We start from the raw sequence: 26,977 nt of genomic DNA on the forward strand, positions 1-26,977 counted from the left end.
GAATACGATAATCGTGCTCGAACTTTTCGTGCCTCCTCCATTAAGTCTTAGGCTAATTTACGACCATATATGACTTTGTGTCAACTGAAAAACGTAAGAATCAAAACTTAAATTAATGAAATTTCTGACATATTAATATATTCCTTTCGTTTCGTTTCAATTCAATGAGTAATACTAAATAGAAACAAATTTAACTTGATTTTTTCTTGTAAAGAATCGTTGATGAGATAGTTTGTTTGTCTCATAATTGAGATATATATATATGGGTCATTTAAAAAAAATGTCGAATTTTGAAATTGAAAAATTTATTAAAAGTTACTTATTCAAAACACCCTCTACATAAGCAAATCAAAACAAACAGTACTTATAGAACAACATATTAAAAGATGCAATCTTAATAATGTCATACAAGAATATCTTGAAACATTTTTTGATAGGTGGTACAATATCTTGTCTCTCCTGTTACCATTTTCAAAAGAAATTTTGGGTTATTAAAAAAAGGTTTAGATAAAATTTTAAGCTTGTTTTTCGTAGCCAATTAGATGGTTTTCAAGAGAATAAACTTCTATATATATTCATTTTGTAAAATAATAGATTATTTGCCAATTTTCCAGGTTGTACTGAAAAATGCCTCTAAAAATTGGTTTTCAAAGGTTGTAAAAATTACCACCAGTAATGTAAGTCTAAGATAGCTATTCATATTGTTCGGCATTTTTTCTCTCTTTCAAATAAACCCAACATCAAGTAAATCCCTCACATGTTAGTTTACTTTTGTCTTTATTTCATTGGTAACAGGAACGTACGTTAATGATATATCACTATATAAAGTTCTATCCTGTTACCTTTTTGTCTATCCTGTTACCGATATCAGTATTGCACCTGCAAATGCTAAATTGGGAAGATTAAGACGTTATAACCTTAAGATGAGTTCAAACAACGAAAGATTTCATTCTGTTTACAACTATATGTTATGATAAACTTTTTAAATACGTTTCTGTCTACAATTGTCTATCCTGTTACTGTAACCATAGCAACCATAGTAACAGGATAGACATAACAGGATAGACAAATTTCTTCATTTTCGAATGCTGTTGTGAAATAACTACTCCCTGTGGTGAGGTGATAATGTTTTTCTGTTGTGAATTTGGTTTCCAACACGTTATTGCACTTTTTACAAGTATACTTTTGGTGTAATTAATCAAAATTGTTGGTAACAGCATAGAAATGAAAAAAAGTACCCTCTATTTTTTTTCACTAAATGTCTTGAAATTTCTTTTCTCTACACTGTCGTTCAAGCAACGTGCTGTGTTAAATGTAAATGTTACTTTGCACTTTTGAAATCAACACTGACTAATTCAATATTCATAGGGAGAATAATTTAACGGCTGATTTAAGTAGCGGTAATAGGATGGACATGAACTTCATGTACGCGGATTGAATTAAGTTCGTAGATAAAATGTTACATATAATGATAAAGAAGCTACGATTTTTCGTTAGAGTAATTATTAACGTTCTTAAAAAGTCCCTTTTGCAGATATCAAGGCGATCAGAAAATCGGAAACAAATCATTTGAAATGCGTTTTTCTGAAACTGTACGCACACAAATTACCAAAAAATCGGACTTAAATACATTTTAATCTTATGAAAATAGATGTAAATCGTGTTTATTATTAATGTTCTGAATCATAAATCCTACAAGCTTTCATTTAAACAATTACAACTGAAATTTCCATTAGAAATAAAAAATTTAGCATGGGTGTACTGAAAATTCGACATTTTTTGAAAATGACCCATATAAACGACATATATGCTAGAAACAACCCTATTATAGTAAAAAATTCAGCCTAAACTGTGCCGTATTTTCGCGTGTATCATGTATTAATAATGCTGAGGACTTTTCAGTCATACAATGTATACATAAATTTAATAGCGGTAGCAGGCATTTCTTTTTTTCATTATGTTCATCTCTATTTTAAATATAATAATTTAAATGCTAATTTAATCTAATTGACAGAATTTGAGGCATGCATTTAAAAAAAAAATTGTCAGTCACATTTTGTATTGATTATTTCTGATTTAGTAAAAATTTGGAAATTAAAAATTGTTATACCTATTTATGAAATTGCAACTGATCTTAAAAATAAATAACATTATAAAGACCTGATGTTTGAGAAAATCCCCAATGATGAAATGCTTCGGGGTGACCAGAGACATCTCGAATTTCGAGAAAGTCCCTAATGAATAAAACCCACGTGAGTCGTGTGTCGATTTTCGATTGGATCATTTGACATAATAGCATTTGTCATTTCTCTTTTTAATACATTTGTTGGTTGTAAAACTATTATTATCGAATAAAAAAAACAGCCTAGCAAACGTTTTCATCAATTCTGAAGACATATATTTTTGCAGGTGCATTTAAATGTTGTAAGCGGTTACAAATAATTTGCAGTGATAGAAGCAATATTATTAACCGACATCTTGAAATTGGAAATCTCAGACGTCATAAACTTGAAAAGACAATATGACAAGCACAAGAAGAAGAAACGATGAATTTTTACCACCAGCTCTTTTTAAATTTGACCATTTGTAAGTAATTCTGCACAAAAACAAAAGTCTATCCAATTTAACTGTTTACACGACTTTACAAATATTCATTTTCTAAAAACGAAAGTAAACCAGGATTTTTTGGTTGTGACAATGCTATTTATAAAAATTGATTGAAGGACTTCAAGTGGGAAAAAGGGAAATAAAGCATAATTCAATAGCTCAAAAAATATTTGTATCAAACACGTGGAAACAGGGCTTCATTATACATAAATCAGGCCGTTAGTTTTCTCGTTTGAATTGTTTTACATTTCATTTGTCATAATTTTCGGGGCCTTTTATAACTTGACTATGCGGTATGGGTGTTGGTCATTGTTGAAGGCCGTACGGCGACCTATAGTTTTTAACTTCCATGTCATTAGGTCTCTATAAATACTAACATTGTGACTAATGAGTGTTCTCATTGGCAATTATACAAAATTTACAGATATGGTTGTTGTATAACTGGGGATATAAAGTAGTCTAACTGGATGCGTTCTAAAGGGAAGATCTTCTTTGGCTCATTCGGTTAAGAGTGCTGCCTTTAGATCCTGAGATTGAGGGTTTGAATTCTGCTTGTACCATCCATGTATTTTCACAATATGGCCATGTTTACATTATAAGCTTTTATCAAGTTGGGGACAATCGCACAAATTGGTCAAAATAACTCATTTAGGGTAATGATAGCCCCAATGTGAGATAATTTTCTAGAGCAAAAAATTTCTGTTTGTAAAGGATACATTATTAAAAAAAATAGGTCAGGAAGGTCAGTACTTCCATTTTATTTTATTTTTGCAACATGATTTTGAGTCATGCAGTCGGTCTTACCGTGGTTAAACTTGTCCATGGGTCGGGTTTACCTGTGTTTTTAATGATAGGATTATTTCCCTTGGTTATTGGTTGGAAAAAATGGCAGCAAAGTGTTTATTTCATTACACAAGTCGCGAGTTTCCTTAAAACAACTGTCATATTCATGATTGTGAACATTTAGATGTATCAGGCAATTGATTTATTGGCTACTCCTAACTTCACTTTTGACATGAGTTCAGTTAATTCTTCACTTTTAATACGACGGAAATAAAATGACAGGGTCTGCACTCAATAGTAGGTGACTGGTCAGGTAACCCTAAACAGAAATGTATATATATTTTTAGGCAGTTAAGCTGCCTTATGCGAGCACCCTAGATTTGTGTTCTACCCAATAAATGCTGAAATACGTGCCAATGTTATTATCTAGCTGGCTATTATGTTATTTATAACTAATTGGACATTTTTTTAATACTTTTATTTCTGGAATACAAAAAATATGACCAGAAAAACCTTAAATGATCGTCGAACTACCCAAAACTTTTGAAGTTGCACATAGGAAGTAGTGCTCAATAGAAATCCGTACGTAGTTTATTATCCCCTGTGCTTTAGGCTACGATGTCAAAGAACAATTGTATGAAATATTTCATTGCCAAAAATCGGTAATAACAAGTCGTTTATATTTCCCAAATGGCAAAATGCGCAGGAATATTGATCATGTACAACAAATCTCTATGATAGAGGAAATAAAGTTATATAAATGGGTGGTAATTTCTAACTTATCTTGCCAAATAAGGTTGTTGTTATTTATGAATGAAACGATGAATGAAACGAGGTCAGGAAAACAGATGCAGAAATCGACGTTGATGGGATGTTTTAAGTAATGTGGACAACTCGTCCCCGAGACAAGTCGGACCGAATCCACTCAAACCGTCTAAGAAGACAACTTTGACCGTTTGTCAGATTTACTTAGGGTTTCATAAAATATTAGACTAACATGTCTAGCGGAGCCATTTATCTTTTGTTTGTGCATTGGGGTCTATTTAGGGGTATTTGGAGGGGCCTGAAGAAGGGAGGGGTTTACTATAGAACCCTATGGGATTTTATTTTTTTTAATTTTCAAATGACTTTTTCTCGAAAACAGTAGGTGATAGACACATGCAGTCTTCAGTAATGAGAACAGGACAATACAAAAAAATCAACCAAAATATAAGGTGAGTCCCTGGGGGTCATCCTTACCCCCTTCAATTTGAAAATGTACTTTTATCTTGTAAACCGTCGCGATCCCCACCCCTAAACAATATATATATACTTGAATGGGACAATAAAAGAAATCAATGAAAATAATTTGGGGGAGTCCCCAGTGTCGTCCCACCCCTCCTGTTTGAGAACTTGGAAATGGTCAAGATCCCCACCCCTAAATATATATATTCATGTATGGGACAATAAAACCAATCAAAAATGAAATATAGAGTGAGTCCCTGGGGTCACCCCACCCCCTCCTGTTTGAGAACTTGTAAACGGTCGAGATCCCCACCCCTAAACCATATATATTCATGTATAGGACAATATAACAAACCAAATGAAATATATTGGGAGTCCCTGGGGTCACCCCAACCCCTCCTGTTTGAGAACTTGGAAATGGTTGAGATCCCCACCCCTAAACCATATATATTCATGTATGGGACAATAAAACAAATCAAATGAAATATAGGTGGAGTACCTGGGGACAACCACGCCCCTCCTGTTTGAGAACTTGTAAACAGTCAAGATCCCCACCTCTAAACCATATATATTCAGGTATGGGACAATATCACAAATCAAATGAAATATATGGGGAGTTCCTCGGGTCACCACACCCTCCTGTTTGAGAACTTGGAAATGGTCGACATCCCCACCCCTAAACCATATATATATTCATGTATGGGACAATAACACAAATCAAATCAAATATAGGGGGAGTCCATGGGGACACCCCACCCCCTCTTGTTTGAGAACTTGTAAACAGTCAAGATCCCCACCCCTAAACCATATATATTCATGTTTGGGACAATATAACAAATCAAATGAAATATTTGGGGAGTCCCTGGGGTCACCCCACCCCCTCCTGTTTGAGAACTTTGAAATGGTCGAGATCCCCACCCCTAAACCATATGTATTCATGTATGGGACAATATAACAAATCAAATGAAATATAGGGAGAGTCCCGGGGGTCACCCCACCCCCTCCTGTTTGAGAACTTGGAAATGGTCGAGATCTCCACCTCTAAACCATATGTATTCATGTATGGGACAATATAACAAATCAAATGAAATATAGGGTGAGTCCCTGGGGTCACCCACCCCCTCCTGTTTGAGAACTTGTAAACGGTCGAGATACCCACACCTAAACCATATTTATTCCTGTTCATCATTTCAAAAAGATTTGAATGACATACAGGGTCAATCTCCTTGGTGTCACATATGCATATCACTTTACTAGACCAAACCAATATGAACTGGACTTTGCCCAATGTCAGGAGACCATGGGAATGACGAATTATGGGGGCTTTGTTTGGGAGACTTCGACCGTAACGGCATCTTGTTACAATTATTTCTTGTTAATTATAAATTTTTTTTTATCAAAAAAATGAGTCTAGATTATTGAATTTACTTTAATTGTTTATTAAATTATTTCTGGGCCTATAATAATTTTCATTTATGGCTCATTTTAAAGAAAACATATAAATCTTTCAACCAGTGTAAAGCCCGAGAATAATTGACCAACTGTTTTATAATCACCTGTCATTTTATTCCAAACTTGGAGTAACATCATGCACTTGGGGGTGAAGATGTGAGTCATTTACATTGATATACGAGTTGCTTTTGAAAACCTTGATGAAATATTAATTAATTTGCCTTAATAATCAATTCATTTAATGAACATAAATGTACAATATACGAATGTTTAATGTTTGTTCTTTCAAATCTTAAAAAAAAATTGAAGCAACATTGCCACAGTTTTCATAATTACGTTTGCCTTGGTTTTTGGTTAACTGCCTACAGCGCTTACAGTGCTTTGATTTTTTTTTGGTCTTAGATCAGTTTAAGATGAACCACCCATGGCATGCATGATAAGTCAATGATATTTTGTATGCAGTTTAAATAGCATTTGCACATCTTACAGTGTTTCCTGCAGCTTTTGAAAAGGGCAGGGTAATTTTTTTCTTAGAGGGCACGCTAAGCGCGATTGGCTACACTAAGTGACTTTGAGAGCTCCCAGAGCTCCAGATAAGCTGCGTATTTGCGTGACCACGCAATACAAATGATTAAAAACCCAATGCAATTGCCCATTGAAGGGTTCAATAACCCAATTAATTCAAAGGAAAACTCAATTATATGCCAAAACCATGAGTTCTTAACGCTTTTATTCGCTATCGTTTGCGTTATTTACCCTTATCTAGTTACAATCGTCGCGTAAATCTATTTTTATAATATTTATAATTGGAAATTTCCTTTCGTTCTAAAAATATAGCCCTGCATCAAGTAGCTGAAATGGGTCCCTGTTGGAATTTTCCGTTGCTCAAAAGGTACACGTGTTTATGAAAACATTTCGATCTTCTCGGCGTTTATCCAATTAGCGTTTTTTTCGAATTGCCCGGGACTTATCGTAACATACAATGAATTAAAACGAAAGTAAATGTCCGGTAAAAATATTGAATAGAAGCATGTTTTCAGCTTCTTTTTGATAGCTGAGGACAAGTTATGATGATAACAAGACTCAGCTAGTGTTTTATGAAGCGTCCGTTGAACGCACGGGCGTGTTTGCGTACCTTAACGAGAACATTGCAGTGGCGGATCCAGAACATTTTGAAAGGGGGGGGGGCCCGCTGACTGACCTAAGGGGGGCCCCGCTCCAGTCACGCTTCAGTGATTCCCTATATAATCAACCAAATTTTTCCCACAAAAGGGGGGGCCAGGCCCCCCCCCCCCCCCCCCCCCCCCCCCCCCCCCCTGGATCCGCCTATGCATTGCTAGAAGGATAAACACGGGGTTTCTTCAAGAACGAAATCAGTTGGAAAAAGTGAAAATCCAAATTAATTATGACATGTTATGTAGTTGGAAAGCATCGGAAACCAAAAGTTCTAATAAGGGACAACTTAACCCAGGTTTATGTGAATTAAATTAAACAAAAACATTCAGGTATAATTTTAGTTTATATATTATTTTTTCATTTTTAGATGATGAGTGAATACACATATCCGTTTTTTTACGTCAATGCAGCTTGACATTTTCTTTATTTTGGTCTAATTGTTCTGTATGCTTAAGATAGCTGTCTTATTGGCAAGTGTTATTTATTTATTTGTTGTTGCAGAATTATTTGTCAATTGAAGTTGAATGTGGTGTCCGTAATTAAACCACCCTTTTAACCTGGTCAAGGTTTTGGGGGTATATCTTGAATCTGGGAACTACTTATTATTTTTATTAAAAAGTAGATCTGGCAAATAGGTGAAAGGACTGGCAAAACTTTCTTACAGCACCTAAATTTCACATATATTACATAAAAATCCTAACACTAAGCCACACCTACCCCAAATTAACGGTAGGATATCATATAGGATCTCGAAAGGTAATTAGTTACTGTCCAACTAGTGATTGATACCAGCTGCAGTTTATATAAGTTGCGAGAAAATACAAAACTGGCAGAATGTTTAAAACAGGACACAAATCAAACGTACAATTGCTCGTCAGTGAATAAACCAAACAAAACAGCTAGCACATATACAAAGAAAGAAACATATTAAAGATGGAAAAACATCTTGGGTTGATATAATGTGATTATAACATGCCTAAATATTCAATATTGTGTTGATGAAAAAACCCAATACATTAAGGAGCTTGGTGGTGAAAAACCCAATTTGATATTTGCTTGAGGGGTGAATCGGAATTGATAATGCAATTAAAAAACTCTATCACCCAATTACATAAAAAAATGATGGGTAAAAACCCCAATTTGTGAATTCTTATCTGGAGCTCTGTCAGCTCCCTTTGCGCGGAGGACTACACTTTTAGGGCACTCTTCAAATGCTCTTTACATAGATATAAAGGCACTGTAATTGATACAGATTTAATCGAATATACTATTGTTTCATATTTATTGGTAAGAAATAAAGAAATGTATATTACATATAGGTTGTTAATTTAATTCCTTTTTGTAATACAATTATAACTTCTAGACTCAGCTAATAGAATCTTGATCATGTTCATTGTGCAACTGCCTCATTTCAATCAATAACTTCAGTTATAAACTTTTAATACTTGGATCACTGAGACTGATTGTCTAAGGATGTGATGTGAAAGTGGACTTTGTATGACCAAGAGCATATGCAATGCATTGCTGTTTAAATGCACAAAAGAAGTACCAAATACTTTTTGGATCTTGCATGATTATACCAATCAAAGCTACCTTGGCTCATAACTGTACAAATAGTTTTAGGATATTCAATGATTTGAATAGCAAGACTTACTCTACATATTCATCTGCTTTTCATCTTTTTTCCATCCGTGTTTTTTTATGCCCCCGCTGTAACGGAGGGTGCATTAAGTTTTATGTACGTCCGTCCCTACGTCTCGAAATTGGTTTCCATTCTCTAACTTTACTTTACCGCAACCAAACGTTATGACACTTATACACAATGCTTAATACAACCAAATGTTATGAAAGTTATACTCAATGCCTATTACCACAAAATACAGATCAAGTTTGAATTTTGGTGGCGTCACTTTTACCTTCCTAGAGTTATGCCCCCTTTACAGTCTTCACAATGAACTTTTAAATCTACAGGCCCGGAACTCAAATTTTGGAAAAGTTTAGTTACATTCTGTTGGCCTGTAGAAATGATTTTTAAAGGCCCGTGAGCAATTTAATAAGCCTGGGCTGCTGGGCCTGTGGTTCAGCGTGAAGACTGCCTTTACAAATGGAAAAATTGCAGAATTTTTCGTTTCCGTTCTCTAACAAGTTTGCCTCAACCAAATTTTATGAAACTTATACACAATGCTTATTACCACAAAAATCAGATCAAATATGAATTTGGTTAGGACGCTTTTACCGTTCTTGAGTTATGTGATTGTCCCTTTATAACGTTATATGCAAGCAGGGATATCATCAGTGTCCCATGGACACATTCCCAATATAGTTTTAATTCCAACATTTGCAGTATACTATCAAAATTACAAAAACTTAAAGGTGAAACAAATCTGTGTCAACAGAGTTTGTTTTGTAAGAAGCGATAAAAAATGTGAAATCATGTACAAATGTATGTTACAATTTATTACTGACATGTAATTCTCTGTCAGGAGTGCACATGCCCCAAGTGGCTCAGTGCCCACCGCTGATTCAGCTCCTGAATATGGTTCATTTTAACTTATAGTTATACAAGTGAAGAATCTTTGTTTGAGTGTCTTCTCCAATTCCTATATGCTCAGGTTTTTGATGTCAATGTTGAACATTTCTAGAGTAATATCATCTGTAAATAAGGCCAACTAAAATTAATTAGTAGATTTTCATCCAAATTTTTGAAAAAAATGGGGCGGGTGGGAGGATTTTATTTTTTAATTTTTATTTCCTCCGAAACCCTTTTGTGACGTGTTCTTCATATGCCAGTCTGATTAAAACCAGCCCCCACTTTCCATTTGCCTTTGTAGATATTGGGGGCTGGTTTCAATCAGACTGTGCATATGCAAGGGTAATATTAAGCTTATATCATGTATATATAAGGAATTCTACATAAATTTTCAAAGTCTTAATAAAGATTTCGGATTGGCAACCACTGTTCTACATGTGATTGCCACTTTAGAAACCATTTTTTAGTAAATAGCAAAAAGGTGGAGAAATGTTCTCTTTTAGACTACCTACATCAAATTTATTTTGCTTTCTAAGTAGTACTTTGTAGTGCCCATTACAAGTATTGCGGTGAGTACAGAGTGAAATAAAAACTCAAACTATGTTGCAAATATTATGGTTTGTGCTTTTAAGGTTCATGTTGACCCTTTGGCTACAAGGGCTGCATTTTCACCTCAAAATTTACTCTGAGTACAGATAACCCTGTGTATCTGGAAAAGTTTTAAGACATAGCATTACATTGGCCGTCTTTTTTGTACTCAATATATGGTCTTAGATCGCACAAGTTCGTGCTTGTGTCAATTTCTTTATTCCAGTCATGTTTTTTATTGCAGCAATGTGTTCCACGATTCTTGTGCTTTGGATATCATTCACAGTCCAAATTTCCTGACACAAAGTCATTGTATAAATAAAAAAATCCACAGGTTTCTAATAACTGACCGCAATTTGTGTTCTTGGACACCGCCTGTCACTCGTAACCCGAATATTTCATGCCCTTCTCGTAAGCAATCTCTTTTCTCGGAAGATAATGCTGTCATCATAGAGCAGCAGAATATTTCGACTTAATTATTTTGGTTAAATTACTCGAAGAAATACAAAAACCGAAATTTGCTACAGGAAGTTATGAATGAAACGAAATTATCGGTGGTTTCCGGTAACGGAAATGAACAAAATCCGGAAATCGTAAATTTGTTAAAATAAAAAAAATCGGGGCGGGACGATTTCAGAGGGGCGGGCGGGGATGAAAATCTATCAATTAATTTTAATTGGCCTAAATGTGTCATTTTATTGAAATTTAACAAAGTTTTTTATTATGCCCCCGCTGTAGTGGAGGGGCATTAAGTTTTAACCTTGTCTGTCTGTACGTCCGTCCATACGTCCCAAAGTGGGTTTCCGTTCTCTAACTTCAGTTTGCCTCTACCAAATGTTATGAAACTCATACACAATGCCTATTACCACAAAACACAGATCAAGTTTGAATTTTGGTGGCGTCACTTTTACCGTTCTAGAGTTATGCCCCTTTATAAATGGAAAAATTGCTGAATTTTTTGTTTCTGTTCTCCAACTTTAGTTTGCCTCAACCAAATGTTAATGAAACTTATACACAATGCTTATTACCACATAATATAGATCAAGTTTGAATTTTGGTGGTGTCACTGTTACCGCTCTAGAGTTATGCCCCTTTACAAATGGAAAAATTGCTGAATTTTTCTTTCCGTTCTCTAAAGTTTGCCTCAACTAAATGTTATGAAACTTGTATACAGTACTTATTACCACAAAACTCAGATCAAGTACAAATTTGGGTAGTGTCACTTTGCTATGTCCCTTTATAACTTTATATGATACCAAGCGGGGGCATCATCTGTGTCCCATGGACACATTCCCCATTTATTTGTTGATGTGTTTCTTGATTCTGCTCTTAAACTATTTGGTCTTGCCTGTGAATTGTTGCTGAAGCAAGGTTAAGATGTGTTTTTTTCTAGTGAGGGTGACATCCAACTATCATGACAATAGCTATATATAGTAACAATTTGTGATAAGGTTACAGAGGCAAGACCAACATGTATCTCTCTGTTAACAGTATACTTTCAACATGAATTGTTTTACACTTGTCATTTTGGGGCCCTTTACAGCTTGCTGTTCAGTGTGAGCCAAGGCTCTGTGTTGAAGGCTTTGACCTATAAATTGTTTACTTTTCACACATTGTGACTTGGATGGATAGTTGTCTCATTGGCACTCATACAACATCTTCTTATTTATCATTTATACTAACGAACAGTGGCTTTTATCTCACATACATAACATAGATAATTTGATTATGCTCAAGTTTAAACAAAGCTTTTTCATTTAAATATTTCTTTTATAATTTCTTCAGAGAAAGAAGTGTACAGGAGCACTTGAAGAAAGTTTATGGAACTCTGTCTATATCCATGATAGCTGCTGGTGTAGGTGCCTATGTCCACCTGTTCACTGGTCTTATGAGGGTAGGTATCCAGGAACATTTGATATGAAGTGCTGTTCATGTGTGTTCCAACATTTACCTCTGATTGCAACAAAGTTTTCACAAGAAAAATTATAAAGATAAACAATTTCAGTGAAAATTTGATTACTCAAAACTTTGATTATATCTCTCATTAGCATGATAAGAAACTGAAGGTTTATATATAATTAGCTGTTGACAAATTACATTTTCCTATATGTGTTTAGCTGTTGACAAAATTCTATTTTCCTATGTGTTTAGCTGTTTTCAAATAATGTTTGGCCAACTTTCCTTTGTATTTATGTGTTTACAAATTATATTTTGCAGACTTTCCAATGTGTTTAGCTGTTTCCAAATAATGTTCTGTTGACTTTCTTATGTGTTTAGTTGTAAATAAATAATGTTTGGCAGACTTTCTATGTGTTTATATTAACTGTTTACAAATAGTTCTTGGTCAACTCTCCCTAGTTTCCTATGTTATAAGGCTGTTTATAAATTATGTCTTACAGACTTTCTTATGTTTTTAGCAGTTTACAAATAATTTTTGCAGATTTTCCTATGGAATGTACAAATTTTTAGAAATTACCGGTAGATAAACACTAATGCAGATAAGATGATATTTTTCATTACTTCTTGCAGGCCAGTTTCATCACCTCATTAGCCTCTATTGGATTAATGATATGGTTGGCACTCACACATCACTCAAAAGAGACACAGATGAAAAGAATGGCCATCTTTACAGGTTTCACTTTCTTCAGTGGAATGTCACTTGGTCCAGTCATGGATTGGGTTATAGACATTGATCCAAGGTTAGTAAAATATGTTGTAGTTATAATTTTGTGTTGTCATAGGATATTATGTTTCCCCTGTTTAAACACAAGTGTATGTACCTCTTTTATGACTACTTTACCACATTGGTGGTAACAATGCACCTGGTTGAAACCAAAGATTCTTTTGCCAATACTGGACATTAAGGAGTTAGAGCAAAGATTGGTCTGCACGTAGTCAGAACAATTATTTCTTAGAATTATAGAATATAATTTCTAACACGGCCGGGTCAAACCAAAGAATTTAAAATTGGTATTTGCTGCTTCTCCGCTAAGCACACAGCATTTTGGAGTAAGAGCAAAGACTGGTCAGCCCAGAGTCAGAATAATGTGTCCGGGTAAGTTGACATGTTTTCCTGCGGACTGTTACCTTGTGAACTAGCACGTTAAAAAATCCGGCTCAGCATGTTGGTCTAGTACAAAGTAGGGTTAATATTCATATAACATTAACATGTTCTCGCCCTGAATATGCATATTAATTTGCCGCTGGATGTTAAACAACCATCCATCATCATCATCATTATAAAATAAAAAAATGAGAAGATGTGGTATAATTGCCAATGAGACAACTCTCCACCAGAGACCAAATGACATAGAAGTTAACAACTATGGGGAACCGTACAGCCTTAAACAATGAGCAAAACCCATACTGCATAGCCGGCTATAAAAGGCCCGAAATGACAAATGTAAAACAATTCAAACGAAAACAAACGGCCTGATTAATTATATTTGATGTAAAAACATTGTATGAAATACAAAAAGAATATTCAGCAACAAAAAACAACCACTAAATTACAGGCTCGTGACTTGGGACAGGCACATACAGAATGTGGCAGGGTTAAACACGTTAGTGTGCACCCAACCTGCCCCCTAACCTGGGACAGCGGTGCAACAGCACAACATATGAACAAATTATAAAAATCAGTTGAAAAGGGCTTAACTCATCAAATCAATCCAAAGCAGAAAAACAATTAACAAAAACACAGACCAGATGTGGCAGGGTATTTGTACATCCCTACAACAAAAAAAAGGACACTTAAGTACAGATCTGAGATATATGAGAGTACTTGTAGTTTCTGACAGCTAGTTCAAAGCCAATAACAACTAATAAAAAAATCATGTATCTAAGACTTAAGAATCAATCATTACGCATCTAATAGAATTAGTGTAAAGACGTCATTAACAGTTAGAGAAAAACATGACCTTGTGCAATGCCAAAATACAAGTATCGACAGATTGTAGAACTGTGAATGTGCATACATGTATGTATATATATGTATATAACAATGATATTAGTTTGGTTTTAATTTACTGATAACAAAATCAATATTTATACCAATGAAAACAATATTTGAAGATATAATTACAGTGTTGAATTGGTATATATACGTAACCTTTTAGAATAAATTTATTTAAAGGATCGATTAGTTTACCTGGATCGTCTATAAATATCCGGGCTCGGTAAAAAAACATCTCCGTAAAAATTAGGATGTGCTATCCAGTTTGAAATAAGTTTTCTACAGGTACAGCCAAACTTACAATCCAAAAGTCTTCCTGCAGACTGCTGCCTTGTGAACAAGAATGTTAGAAATGTCCATGAGCATGATGAGACAGACAGCTATCCATCAGTGTTCAATAACATGCATGTTAGCCACTATAGGTCAAAACTCATACCGCTTAGTCATGTAGTCAGTCATTGAATGCCCCAGATTCAAAATTATAAACATGAGTAGCTGACAAGATAAACACTATGAATGGCTGACAATATTACTGTTGTTCATTTTAACAGTAGTTGTACAGTCTTCAGAGTTCCTTTTTCTTCTCTTTCAATTTGAGTTTTCATATGACTGCCAGTAAATCCACAATAAAAAATCACACACCAGTGTTGGGAATTTAATGAGTCGTTCACCTACTCTTAATATTAACATGGGATATGTTTTGTTTTCAGCATAATATCAACAGCTTTTATGGCCACAACGGTGATTTTTGTCAGCTTTTCCTTGGCTGCATTGTACAACACAGACAGAACCTTTTTATACATGGGTGGTAGGTATATATATTCTGTTAAAATAAATAAGAAGATGTGGTATGAGTGCCAATGAGACAACTCTCCATCCAAGTCACTATGTGTAAAAAGTAAACAATTATAGGTCAAAGTACGGCCTTCAAAACAGAGCCTTGTCTCACCCTGAACAGCAAGCTATAAATGGCCCAAAAATGACTATTTTTTGCATTCACACTGTCTATCTGTATGTTCATCCAACAAATATTTCTGTCTCACTTTTCTCACAAAAAATTATATCAGGGCTTTCAATAGAAGGCAGTAGGCGGCGATTTTCGCCGTCTACTTGAAGGAAATCCGCCACCTACTTTCCTCAAAAGTATAAAATTAAAAAATCAATAAAAATGACTGAAGGGGAAATTTATGCTGTTGAGAAAACAAAGGGGGATTTCCGATAAAGCGTGGTTTATATTTATAATCTTTCCCTATCTACGTGAAATGACCGAGTAGTCACGAACGCCTTGGTTGGGATCGCTGTCAACAAGAGGAAGGCGAAAACTACTGAAAGTAGAAACCAGCAGAAGGCACCCGAACACCGTTCGTAAAGAGATTCCCGATTGGTCGATTTACAACCGTTTTTTTTAAACGACCTACGATTGGTGTAATTAAAAAGCGTGAATGAAAATGAAATGTAAACAAACTGACATCAGTCATTGGATAAGGAAAATACAAAAACAATGTGCTTTATAAATATTGAATGTACAGCCACTGACCCACGTGTTTCTTTTAGACTTTTAGAAACTACAATGTTAAGCCCATTAAAAATACAAGATCTTAATCAATATCAATTTTCTTTTTCTTTAATTAAGCAGACCCATAATCATGATCACCATGCTCACCATGACTTGTCTGTGAATGTCCATAATTGATCATAGTCAAATGATAGTTCAAATTACAAATTTACAGTTAATGATAACATCTTGGTAATATTTATATTTTACATTCCATATAAAACTCCTTAAAAGTATTTACATCAAATTTCACTCATTATATATAATTTACTACAGCGGAAAATCACACAGTTTTGGTAATATTAGGCAGTAAAACATAAAATGAAGAATTGTGATACTTTTCAGTTTTGAAGTTCACACTTTATTTACCTGAAATGAAAATCAATACAAATTAACTCAAGAAATATAATTAAATTTTATTAATGAATAAATGATTAAATTTGGATCTTTCCCTATAATATAACCATGTCATTGCTATTCTCAAACAACTTCAAATACAAGCTGTAAGTTGAAAGTCTGGATCAAATGCAAATATAAATGTGATCAAATTTACAGAAAATTCAACCATGCTACAAATTTTAATCAAACATTTACATTATCTTCATTAAAAAATGATGTTTTGCGAGGACTGAATAAGGGTCCAGGAGACTCCCAGAATGCAGGATTTTGCACCGTAGGTGCACCGAGCAAGCTTGTTGCCGCGGGGCCGTCTGCATTAAGTGGACTCCTACTTTTTATACGACCGCAAAAAAAATTTTGCGGTCGTTTATTGGTATGCATTGTCGTCGTCCGAAGACACATTGGTTTTCGCACTCTAACTTTAGTTTAAGCAAATGGATCTCTATGAAATTTTACCATAAGGTTCAATACCACAAAAGGAAGATTGGGATTGATTTTGGGGGTTATGGTACCAACAGTTAAGGAATAAGGGGCCAAAAATAAGCATTTTTGTAACTTCCAGACATAACTTGTGTGTTAGTGTATGGATCTCTCTGACATTGTACCACAAGGTTCCATATCGCAAAGGGAAGACTGGGATTGATTTTGGGGGTGATTGCCTCAAAATTTTTGGAATTAGGGGTCAAAAAGGGGCAAAAAACAAGTATTTTTCTAGTTTCAGGACAATAACTTGTGTGTAAGTGTATGGATCTTTATGATATTGTACTACAAGGTTCCATATCACAAAGGGAAAGCTGGGTTTGAGTTTGGGGGTAATTGCCCTAAATGTTAGGAATTTGGGGCAAAAAAACAAGCCTTTTTCTAGTTTCCAGACGATAACATGTGTTCAAGTGAATGGATCTCTCTGAAATTGTACTGCAAGGTACCATACCACAAAGGGAAGGCTGGGATTGAGTTTGGGGGTGATGAATCATAAGGGGATTTTTATTTCCATATTTATTTTTTTTTCTTTAAAATTTTCCATTTTAAGTTGGTTATTTTTTATTTATATATAAAAGCAAATAATAATGATATGGTTTGATTTCATCAAAAATTGGGATTGAGTTTGGGGGTGACGAATCATAAGGGGGTTTGAAAAAAATTTTGTGGTCGTATATTGGTATGACATTGTCGTCGTCGTCCGGTTTCGTCGTCCTAAGACACATTGGTTTTCGCACTCTAACTTTAGTTTAAGTAAATGGATCTTTTTGAAATTTGACCATAAGGTTAAATACCACAAAAGGAAGGTTGGGATTGATTTTGGGGGTTATGGTACCAACAGTTAAGGAATTAGGGGCCAAAAAGGGGCCAAAAATAAGCATTTTCTAGTTTCCAGACAATAACTGTGGAACGGTGTATGGATCTCTCTGAAATTATACTACAAGTTTCCATACCACAAAGGGATGGTTAGGATTTGCTTTGGGGGGTTATGGCTCAAACCGTTTAGGAATTAGGGGCAAAAAAGGGGGAAAAACAAGGTTGTCCTGGTATATGGACAAATACTTTAGTACAAAACATAACTTAAAGCAGTGTAAGGGAGATAAATCAAATACATCATTGAAATTATCTCCCTTACACTGCTTTTAAATTATGTATAAAGTAATGGTTAATGAACAATAAAGATAATTTAAAACAGTGTAAGGGAGGTAATCCAAATACAATGTTTTGGTTACTTCCCTTACACTGCTTTTAAATTATGTTTGAAGAAATGCATATTTATAAAGGAAGACCAGTAAAAATATCTGCAAATGTTGCATCTTTTTTTTTTACAAAAAAATCCATATGAAAGATTTGACACTATATTTTTAATTCTATTATAAAATAGATTAAGTTAGCACTATGGTAAATTTAAATGGGTAATTATGGTTGCCAACTCCATTGGAAATTTGAATTGAGATTATGACCATATCTTGAGGGAAAGAATTTTTTGGGGGAAAAAAGGGGGGGGGATAAAAAGAAATTGTGGGGGGTCAATTTTTTCTCATTTCAGATTTCAGAAATTAAAAAAATTATTCTTCAAATATTATTTTTTTTTCAAATTTCAAATATTGAAAAATTTCAAGAAGAAATCTTTAATTGCACAGTATGGTGCATTAGATTTGTAAAATCTTTGATCACATTTATTTATTTGTTATGCCGAATCCAACAGTGTATTTAGATTTTTAATTTTGGGTCCAGTTTTCAAATTGGTCTACATTAAGGTCCAAAGGGTCCAAAATTAAACTTTGTTTGATTTTAGCAAAAATTGAATATATGAGGTTTTTCGATATGCTGAATCTAAACATGTATTTAGATTTTTGATTTTTGGCCCAGTTTTCAAGTTGGTCCAAATTGGGGTCCAAAATTAAACTTTGTTTGATTTCAACAAAAATTGAATATATGGGGTTCCTTGATATGCTGAATCTAACCATGTATTTAGATTTTTTATTTGTGGACCCCGTTATCAAATTGGTTCATATTGAGGTCAAAAGGGTCCAAAATTAAACTTTGTTTGATTTCATCTAAAGTTGAATTATTGGGGTTCTTTGATATTCAAAATCTAACTGTGTATTTAGATTTTTAATTTTGGGTCCTGTTTTTTAAATTGGTCTACATTAAGGTCCAAAGGGTCCAAAATTAAACTTAGTTTGATTTTAACAAAAATTGAATTCTTGGAGTTCTTTGATATGCTGAATCTAAACATGTGTTTAGATTTTTGATTATGGGCCCAGTTTTCAAGTTTGTCCAAGTTGGGGTCCAAAATTAAACTTTGTTTGATTTTAACAAAAATTGAATATATGGGGTTCTTTGATATGCTGAATCTAACCATGTATTTTGATTTTGGACATTGGACCATAATAGGTAAATTAAAAAAATTCAAGTTCTTAGACCACATTCTTTCTGTGTCAGAAACCTATGCTGTGTCAAATATTTAATAACAATCCAAATTCAGAGCTGTATCAAGCTTGAATGTTGTGTCCATACTTGCCCCAACTGTTCAGGGTTCGACCTCTGCGGTCGTATCAAGCTGCGCCCCAGCAAAGCATTTTATTTTCTTTTTTTTTAATTTAAAATTTTCCATTATAAATTGGTTATTACTGATTTATATATAAAAGCAAATAATAATGATATGGTTTGAATAGGTAAATTAAAATTTTTCTAAAACCACATTCATTCTGTGTCAGAACTCAGAAACCTATGCTGTGTCAAATATTTAATCACAATCCAAATTCAGAGCTGTATCAAGCTTGAATGTTTTATCCATACTTGCCCCAACTGTTCAGGGTTCGACCTCTGCGGTCGTATCAAGCTGCGACCAGCGGAGCATTTTATTTGTTTTAGCCTCCTACTTCAAAATTTATTGAAAGCCCTGGTTATATTAGACAAAATTGCTGTGAATTTGCAAGAGTTGTTATTCTTAGTGAATTACAAAACTTTGTATTTTTCAGGGTTTTTGATGTCTGGACTAAGTTGGTTGATGCTGTTGGGATTGATGAACATTTTCTTCCAGTCTCAGATGATTTGGGATGTAAGTTTGTTATATGAATGATTGATTCAGATCTTATCATGTTATCAGGCGGGCGCCAAGGCTGAATGGTCTTTAGTAGTTTATCAATGATTGACCTCAGATCATATCATCAGTTCATCAAGGGGCTGAGTGGTCTAAGTAGTTAATCAATGATTGACCTCAGATCATATCATCAGTTCATCAAGGGGCTGAGTGGTCTAAGTAGTTCATCAATGATTGACCTCAGATCATATCATCAGTTTATCAAGGGGCTGAGTGGTCTAAGTAGTTCATCAATGATTGACCTCAGATCATATCATCAGTTCATCAAGGGGCTGAGTGGTCTAAGTAGTTCATCAATGATTGACCTCAGATCATATCATCAGTTTATCAAGGGACTGAGTGGTCTAAGTAGTTCATCAATGATTGACCTCAGATCATATCATCAGTTCATCAAGTGGCTGAGTGGTCTAAGAAGTTCATCAATGATTGACCTCAGATCATATCATCAGTTTATCAAGGGGCTGAGTGGTCTAAGTAGTTCATCAGTGATTGATCTCAGATCATATCATCAGTTCATCAAGGGGCTGAGTGGTCTAAGTAGTTCATCAATGATTGACCTCAGATCTTATCATGTTATCAGAAGTAGAATATTAAAGATTAAGAAAAAGTAATATTTTTAATTATGTTGTACAATTATCCATCATCATTTTTGTCAAGCCTGCGACTTTTATCGCAGAAAGCTCGACATAGGGATAGTGATCCAGCGGCGGGGTTAACTAACTTCTTAACAGCTTTATATTTTAAAAGGTGGAAGACCTGGATGCTTCATACTTTGTATATAGATGCCTTATGCTTTTAAGTTTCCGTCTGTCATATGTCCATTTTCATTGACCTCATTTTCATGGTTCAGTAACTACTTGAAAAAAGTTCAGATTTTTTGTAATGTTAATTTCTCTCTTATTATGGGTAATAGGATAACTATATTTAGGATGTGCGTACCTTGCAAGGTCCTCATGCCTGTTAGTTTTTATCTGACCTCAACCTCATTTCATGGATCAGTGAACAAGTTTTCGTGGTCAAGTCCATATATCAGATACTATATAATAATTTTATTTATAGTGCAACTGTAAGCAATAGGTTTTCTATGTTTGGTGTATGGAATGATTATAAGGTGTACATGTCCAACTGGCAGGTGTCATCTGACCTTGACCTCATTTTCATGGTTCAGTGGTTAAAGTTAAGTTTTTGTGTTTTGGCCTTTTTTCTAATACTATATATGCAATAGGTCAACTATATTTGGTGTATGGAAATATTTTATGATGTACATGTCAGTCTGGCAGGTTTTATTTGACCGTGACCTCATTCTCACGGTTCATTGCTCAGTGTAAAGTTTTTGTGTTTTGGTCTGTTTTTTCTTGAACTATAAGCAATAAGTCAACTATATTTAGTGTATGGAATGATTGTAAGGTGTTTATGTCTGTCTGGCAATTATCATCTGACCTTGACCTCATTTTCGTGGTTAATGTTAAATTTTCATGGTTAAGTTTGTTTCTTAGATACTATAAGCAATATGTTAACTATATTTTATGCATAGATTGATTGTAAGGTGTACATGTCTGTCTGGCATGGTTCATCTGACCTTGACCTTATTTTCATGGTTCATTGGTCAATGTTAAGTTTTCCTGGTTAAGTTTGTTTCTTAGAAACTCTAAGCAATAGGTCAACTATATTTGTTGTATGGAATGATTGTAAGGCGTACATGTATTTCTGGTTTGGCTTATCTGACCTTGACCTCATTTACCTGGATTATGTTAAGTTTATGTAATACTTGTAGTAAAGCCTTATATTTAGGACTATCAACATAAAATCAATGGTCAGTAAAGCAGGCAAGACATTTCAGCGTGTGCACACTTGTTGTTGATTTGTTCAATATTTTATTTTGTTTTTCTATTGTAGTTGTACCTCCATGTTGGATTATTGATTTTCTGTGCCTTTGTCCTGTATGACACGCAACTTATCATTGAGAGAAAACGCAATGGAGATGATGACTTTATCTGGTAATTTATTATTTAATTAACACCTTATTTAAAAGGAACAAATGTAAAAGAAGTTTCTAACGTGTGCCACATGTGTCAATTTAAACTTACATGCTACCCAGGGAATGCCCTATGAAATCTCAACTATATGTAGTTAAAATGTAAGTCGATGCAATCCCTGGGTTATCATGTATATTTAAATTAAACAGACCTCAGTACTAAGGGTCATCTTAAAATAGAAATTAATGCACATTTAAGAAAATTGCGAACCAATCATCGTAGCAAGAAACTATGATTTTCCAATTTGTAGATGTTTCAGATTATCATAGCACCACTGCATAAATTTAAGGAATAACAGTACTGTAGTTGGAGTTTTCGCTGTCAATTGGCAATTTGACTGTCACAAAAGCATTACATAAAGAAATTGTACATAAGTGCTTTTAATAATGTATTAATTTAAGATAAAATAAAGTTCTGTTAAATTTCATGAATGATTTTAGCACAAAAATAGCATGGCAAAATGACATGCATATGAAAAAAATAGTTTATTTTACTTGTACGATTCAGATTTGGATTAAATCTTATTGAAAAATGTTTTTGAGGTAGCTTATGTTTTTTTTTTCGATTGTATTATATTAATGGAACCTTCTGAAGGCATGTCGTTTTTTATCCAATGAAAAAAGTTTGTGCATAAAGATGAATAAAAAATAATACACTTCAGATAAAGACTGTAGACGTAATCTTTAATCTACATATACAAATAAAATTGAAAGTACATTAACTGATTAAGATCAGAATATTTGTACTGAATATACAAGTACATGAATTATTTGCCACTGCATGTAAGGCAAGCAACAATCAATCGATCAGTTTGTGTAATTAGTTTTTTTCCCACATTAAGATTGAAATAGTTTGTTTGGCCTTAAGGTAGATCGGGTGTCTTTTTCTGAGCACTCCTTATGGGCATGTTGCAAATATACTTATTTAATTTGAAGATAATTTACCAAATATCATTCAGTATACAACAGAAATGTCTAAGCCTTCAAATTCATAGATTAAATTATCAAAAAATTTAGTGTCGTTAAGAGTATTTAAAATTTTCAGAAAAAAATTCTTAAAAATCAAGGGCAGATAATTATACTAAATTTGATGGGAAGGATTTTTCAAGAAAAAAGGAGGTCAGTGGCCCCCAGTTTTCTTTTATGAGAGTTTAAGAAAAATCTATAGTCGAACATTTAGACACACCAGCTACCTTAAGTGATTGACAGATGGTTAATTGCATATCAACTAGAGCTCTTTTGGGATATTCCATTAAAATGGATGTCTTAGGCCCCGAAAAGCAGAAGGGACTTCCAAAATATGCCTAAAACCAACATTCTGGGAGTAATTTTGCATCACGTGGACAATGTATAAATACAGCATTAAATGACACAACCTATGTCCAGCAGTTCCTTCCTAACCTCACAAACAAATGTAGTTTTGATTGATTTAAATTTTGAATGAACATATACATGACATATGAAAATCACAAATTTAAAATGGTGGGAATTTAGATTTAGTCGACATAACTGAAAAAATATTCTCATTACTGTACTTGTGTAGGCAAAAGAAATTCAATCTTAATGTTACAATCATTGGCCAAAATTACACTCATAGTTAAATTTTAAGTAGATCATAATGAACTGGAAATAATATTTTTAAACATTTTGTAACAAAATTGGTAAGTAAAATCAAATAAAATTTCTAAACACGTTTTAATTGCAGGCATAGTGTGGATTTGTTCCTGGACTTCATCAACATCTTCCGTAAACTGATGATCATCTTAGGCAAAAAAGTAAGTTCTAAAATGGGAACCAGTCCAGGAAAGATACTGTGTAACATGTATTAAACATATGAGCTGTGTCAGATAGAAATCAACCTTATGCAAATGAATATCAATACATCTGTTAACCTATATGGGGTTTGAAAAATCTCTATGGAAAGTCTGTAATTGTTTGAAAATTGAGTTGTTAAAAGAACCCTACAACACAGACCAAAAGTCATCTTTTATTTCATATTTGAATTTTCCAAAATCAATCAAAGTCTTATACATGTTTTGTGCATAAATAATGGTAATTTTGTACAGAGTACAAAGTTTCTGTGTTAATTTTTTGGGGCTTTACATATTTTTAATGAAGACAATAAAATTATCTGAGAACAAAAAAAGAATTTAAACTGGTAAATCGTTCTGCTGATGCTGCAAGACTTTGTATTTGGAAATCAGCTATGAGTCTCTCATACTATTCTACTGAACAAGATGTTTTGTAATTAATGCTGACCACAAAAAAAAATTGAATGATATTAACAAGAGTGAACATTTTGTAGTATTATACTTAATGTTTAAATATCAGATTTTGATGGGTTACTACTAAGGTGTTATTCTACTCTATCCCATGGCTTATATTCTATTACTCTTCACTTGATCATTTATGTGCTTTGTTAAATGCATGTTTGTTGTGTATTTAAATTTAAAAGACAATAATAATAGGGCATTCAGTATAATGAATTTAATAGCACATAACTGAATGGGTGATAAAGCTGGTTGTTATCTCATGAAAACATTATCAACCAAGGGGAACATAATGTTTTGTCACAGTAACAGCTTATGATGTTAAAATTCAGATCTGTGAGATGAAAGTCAAACTATATACAAAAAAGTACTTGACATCCACCAATAGTTGAGATTCTAAAGTCATCTTTGGATCTAGTGAATGTTTTATGCAACATTTCGAGATTCAATGCAAATTTAATGAGTGATTTATTTTTTTCTCTACAGGAAAAGAAGAAGGAGTAAAGAAAAAGAATCAGATAAATGGACAGAATTAAAGAACTTTATTTTCTCAATGACTTCTGGCATCTTTATCTGAAAGATGGAGAGAAAAATATAAATAAAATTGAATTTAACTATTAAACTTCTTACTGATTTCCTATGTTGTGATACTTTGCTTATTTTGTAGATCTAAGATTCTGTCAAAGTTACTTATTGGTTATTTTTTGAGAATTTTAATTTACCTAGAAAGAAACATAACATTTAACTTACTTCATCTAGCAAAGCAATATACAAAAATTTGTATCTGCAAAATATTAAAACCCCGAAATCAAGACTTTTTTTACATCAGTAGGCACAAGTTAAATGACTCTAACAGTGCTAAGAAAATTTTTTGATGAAAAATAAAATCTATTGCAGCATAAGGAATTTAGAAGAGCGAACGAAAGAAATAAATTCTAGAATATTCAAGTTTTGTTTCTATTACTAATCCATAGAACTACTACACTGAAAGTTTTTATTTTATATTTTTTGCACTCATGATTGTGTGTTGTTTCATGGGTATTTTTTCTTTAATCACCACTATCTACATTGTCTAATTGAAAACATTGTATAATTCTTCAAAGTTGCATTGGTAAAATGCAACCAAATAAATTTGGATCAACTATATATTTCCACCTGACACTTGAAAACAAAGACACTAAATCTGTTTTAGAATAGTGTTTATTATTATAATTGTAGTAAAAGTACTTATTAATTATCTTATCTTTATTCATTTTTGAACACAGAGATAGTATAGTAAAAAGGCCATAGAATATTGCCATCTTCAGCAAAGCAAGATAAATTCAGTATTAAGGATGTTCGCTACTCTGATTCAAAATAACAAGCTTTTTAAAAGACTATTCTAAAGTGATAGTATATAAATAAAGGAACTAAAAAAGCAGAAAAAAATGATGGGTCCGTGTGCTTGTTTTTGAGATATAAGCCATTGAAAATTTGGCGGGAAATGATTCTCTCTAGATTTTTCGTACTTTTAACATTGGCCGCTTTTTGTTTCAAAAACTATGAAAAAATAACAAGGATTTTATAAGATTTTCAAATATGGCTTTTTAAACTATATGTAATAAAATTATGAAAAGAAAAGTAGGGATTAGTGGGCAAAATTTTTTAATGGCAATACATGGATAAAACCAGAGGATTCCGAAAATCTGGCAAAACTTCAAAAACAAGAGGAGCAAACATCCTTAATGATTGTAGGAAGAAGAAATATATAAATGTTGATATACGAGAAATACAATGTTATTAAAGAATACAGGATTGAAATATACCACCTAGTTGTTTTAGAAATGCAAGACTGACACACTAGGAATTAGGCTGATTGAATAGCAACAACTCAAAATAAAAACAAATGGTTAATTTTGTATTTTGAATTAATAACAGTGCAAAAATTGAAACTTTTTTATACCATGAAATATTTCACCCTGCAATGTTTTATATGAATTCAGTAATTGCCTTGATTATTAGTATCCTTCTTAAAATGCTATCGAAATGGAGATTTTATATCGGCGATGTTTATGTGACTGATTTAGGAGTATAATCTGCTGGTCTTAAACTTAAACCCAAAATAGTGAAAATTATAACATGCTTGAAGGTAGGATTCAGAATTATGTATTTTTTCACTCTGATTGAAAAAGTGTTAGGTTTCTCAATGAGTAGATAGTTTTAATATCAAAATAGTTTTTAAGTTGTTGTCTCACTATTTCTATCACTGCAATGTTTTGTAAATATGAAGCTAAATAAACTGTTTGTCTCATTTTGTGAATGCAAACTTTTTATAGTATTGACATGGTCTACGCATGAAATTTTTACTCCATAGATTTATTTGTAAACATTAAAGGAATTGTAATGAATGGTTATGTAAACAATATGTTTTGGAATTGTCATGAATGGTTATGTAAACAATATGTTTTGGAATTATTTTACTGCTTATTATTGTACAAATTTATTTTTCAAATGGATAGTTTTGTTTTTTTATTTGGTATCTGTTCTGCAAATCTTATTCTGAAGAATTTGAAATCAAAATATTACCAGAAATTTGTATCAATCGCTACAGTAGTATAAAATCATATTTAAAACTCAATTGCCCATTGTTTTCCATTTAATTGGGATTTGAATTAGCTTTTGTTTATTTTTGAAATTTATGCATAGATGTTAAAAAGTACAGACATTACATTGTAAATAATTGTACTTCTTCAACTGGGTTCTGGTTTCATTTGTTTATAATCATTTATTCACTAAATTAAATTAACAATTTGATATTTAGAATTAAAAAAAATG

General features: G+C 33.2%; 1 protein-coding gene across 1 annotated transcript; it reads left to right on the plus strand.

The window, feature by feature from the left end:
* Positions 1-2,340: 2,340 nt before the first annotated feature.
* LOC127717929 (probable Bax inhibitor 1) lies at positions 2,341-25,035 on the plus strand. The gene is made up of 8 exons (XM_052223805.1): positions 2,341-2,586; positions 12,146-12,254; positions 12,890-13,059; positions 15,026-15,123; positions 19,737-19,816; positions 21,755-21,855; positions 23,599-23,668; positions 24,650-25,035. The coding sequence occupies exons 1-8, from the start codon at positions 2,522-2,524 to the stop codon at positions 24,665-24,667; spliced, it is 711 nt and encodes a 236-aa protein (XP_052079765.1). The 5' UTR covers positions 2,341-2,521; the 3' UTR covers positions 24,668-25,035.
* The last annotated feature ends 1,942 nt before the right edge of the window (positions 25,036-26,977 follow it).

The sequence above is a fragment of the Mytilus californianus genome, unplaced genomic scaffold, assembly GCF_021869535.1.
Source record: "Mytilus californianus isolate M0D057914Y unplaced genomic scaffold, xbMytCali1.0.p SCAF_10, whole genome shotgun sequence".
Classification (NCBI taxonomy): domain Eukaryota; kingdom Metazoa; phylum Mollusca; class Bivalvia; order Mytilida; family Mytilidae; genus Mytilus; species Mytilus californianus.

What these genes read in the sequence shown, in the direction of transcription:
- LOC127717929 (XM_052223805.1), top strand. Translation starts at nt 2,522, where the DNA reads ATGACAAGCACAAGAAGAAGAAACGATGAATTTTTACCACCAGCTCTT. An exon ending in AACCTTTTTATACATGGGTG is followed by an intron (nt 15,124 to 19,736) that starts GTAGGTATATAT and finishes TGTATTTTTCAG; the next exon opens with GGTTTTTGATGTCTGGACTA. An exon ending in GGAGATGATGACTTTATCTG is followed by an intron (nt 21,856 to 23,598) that starts GTAATTTATTAT and finishes TTTTAATTGCAG; the next exon opens with GCATAGTGTGGATTTGTTCC.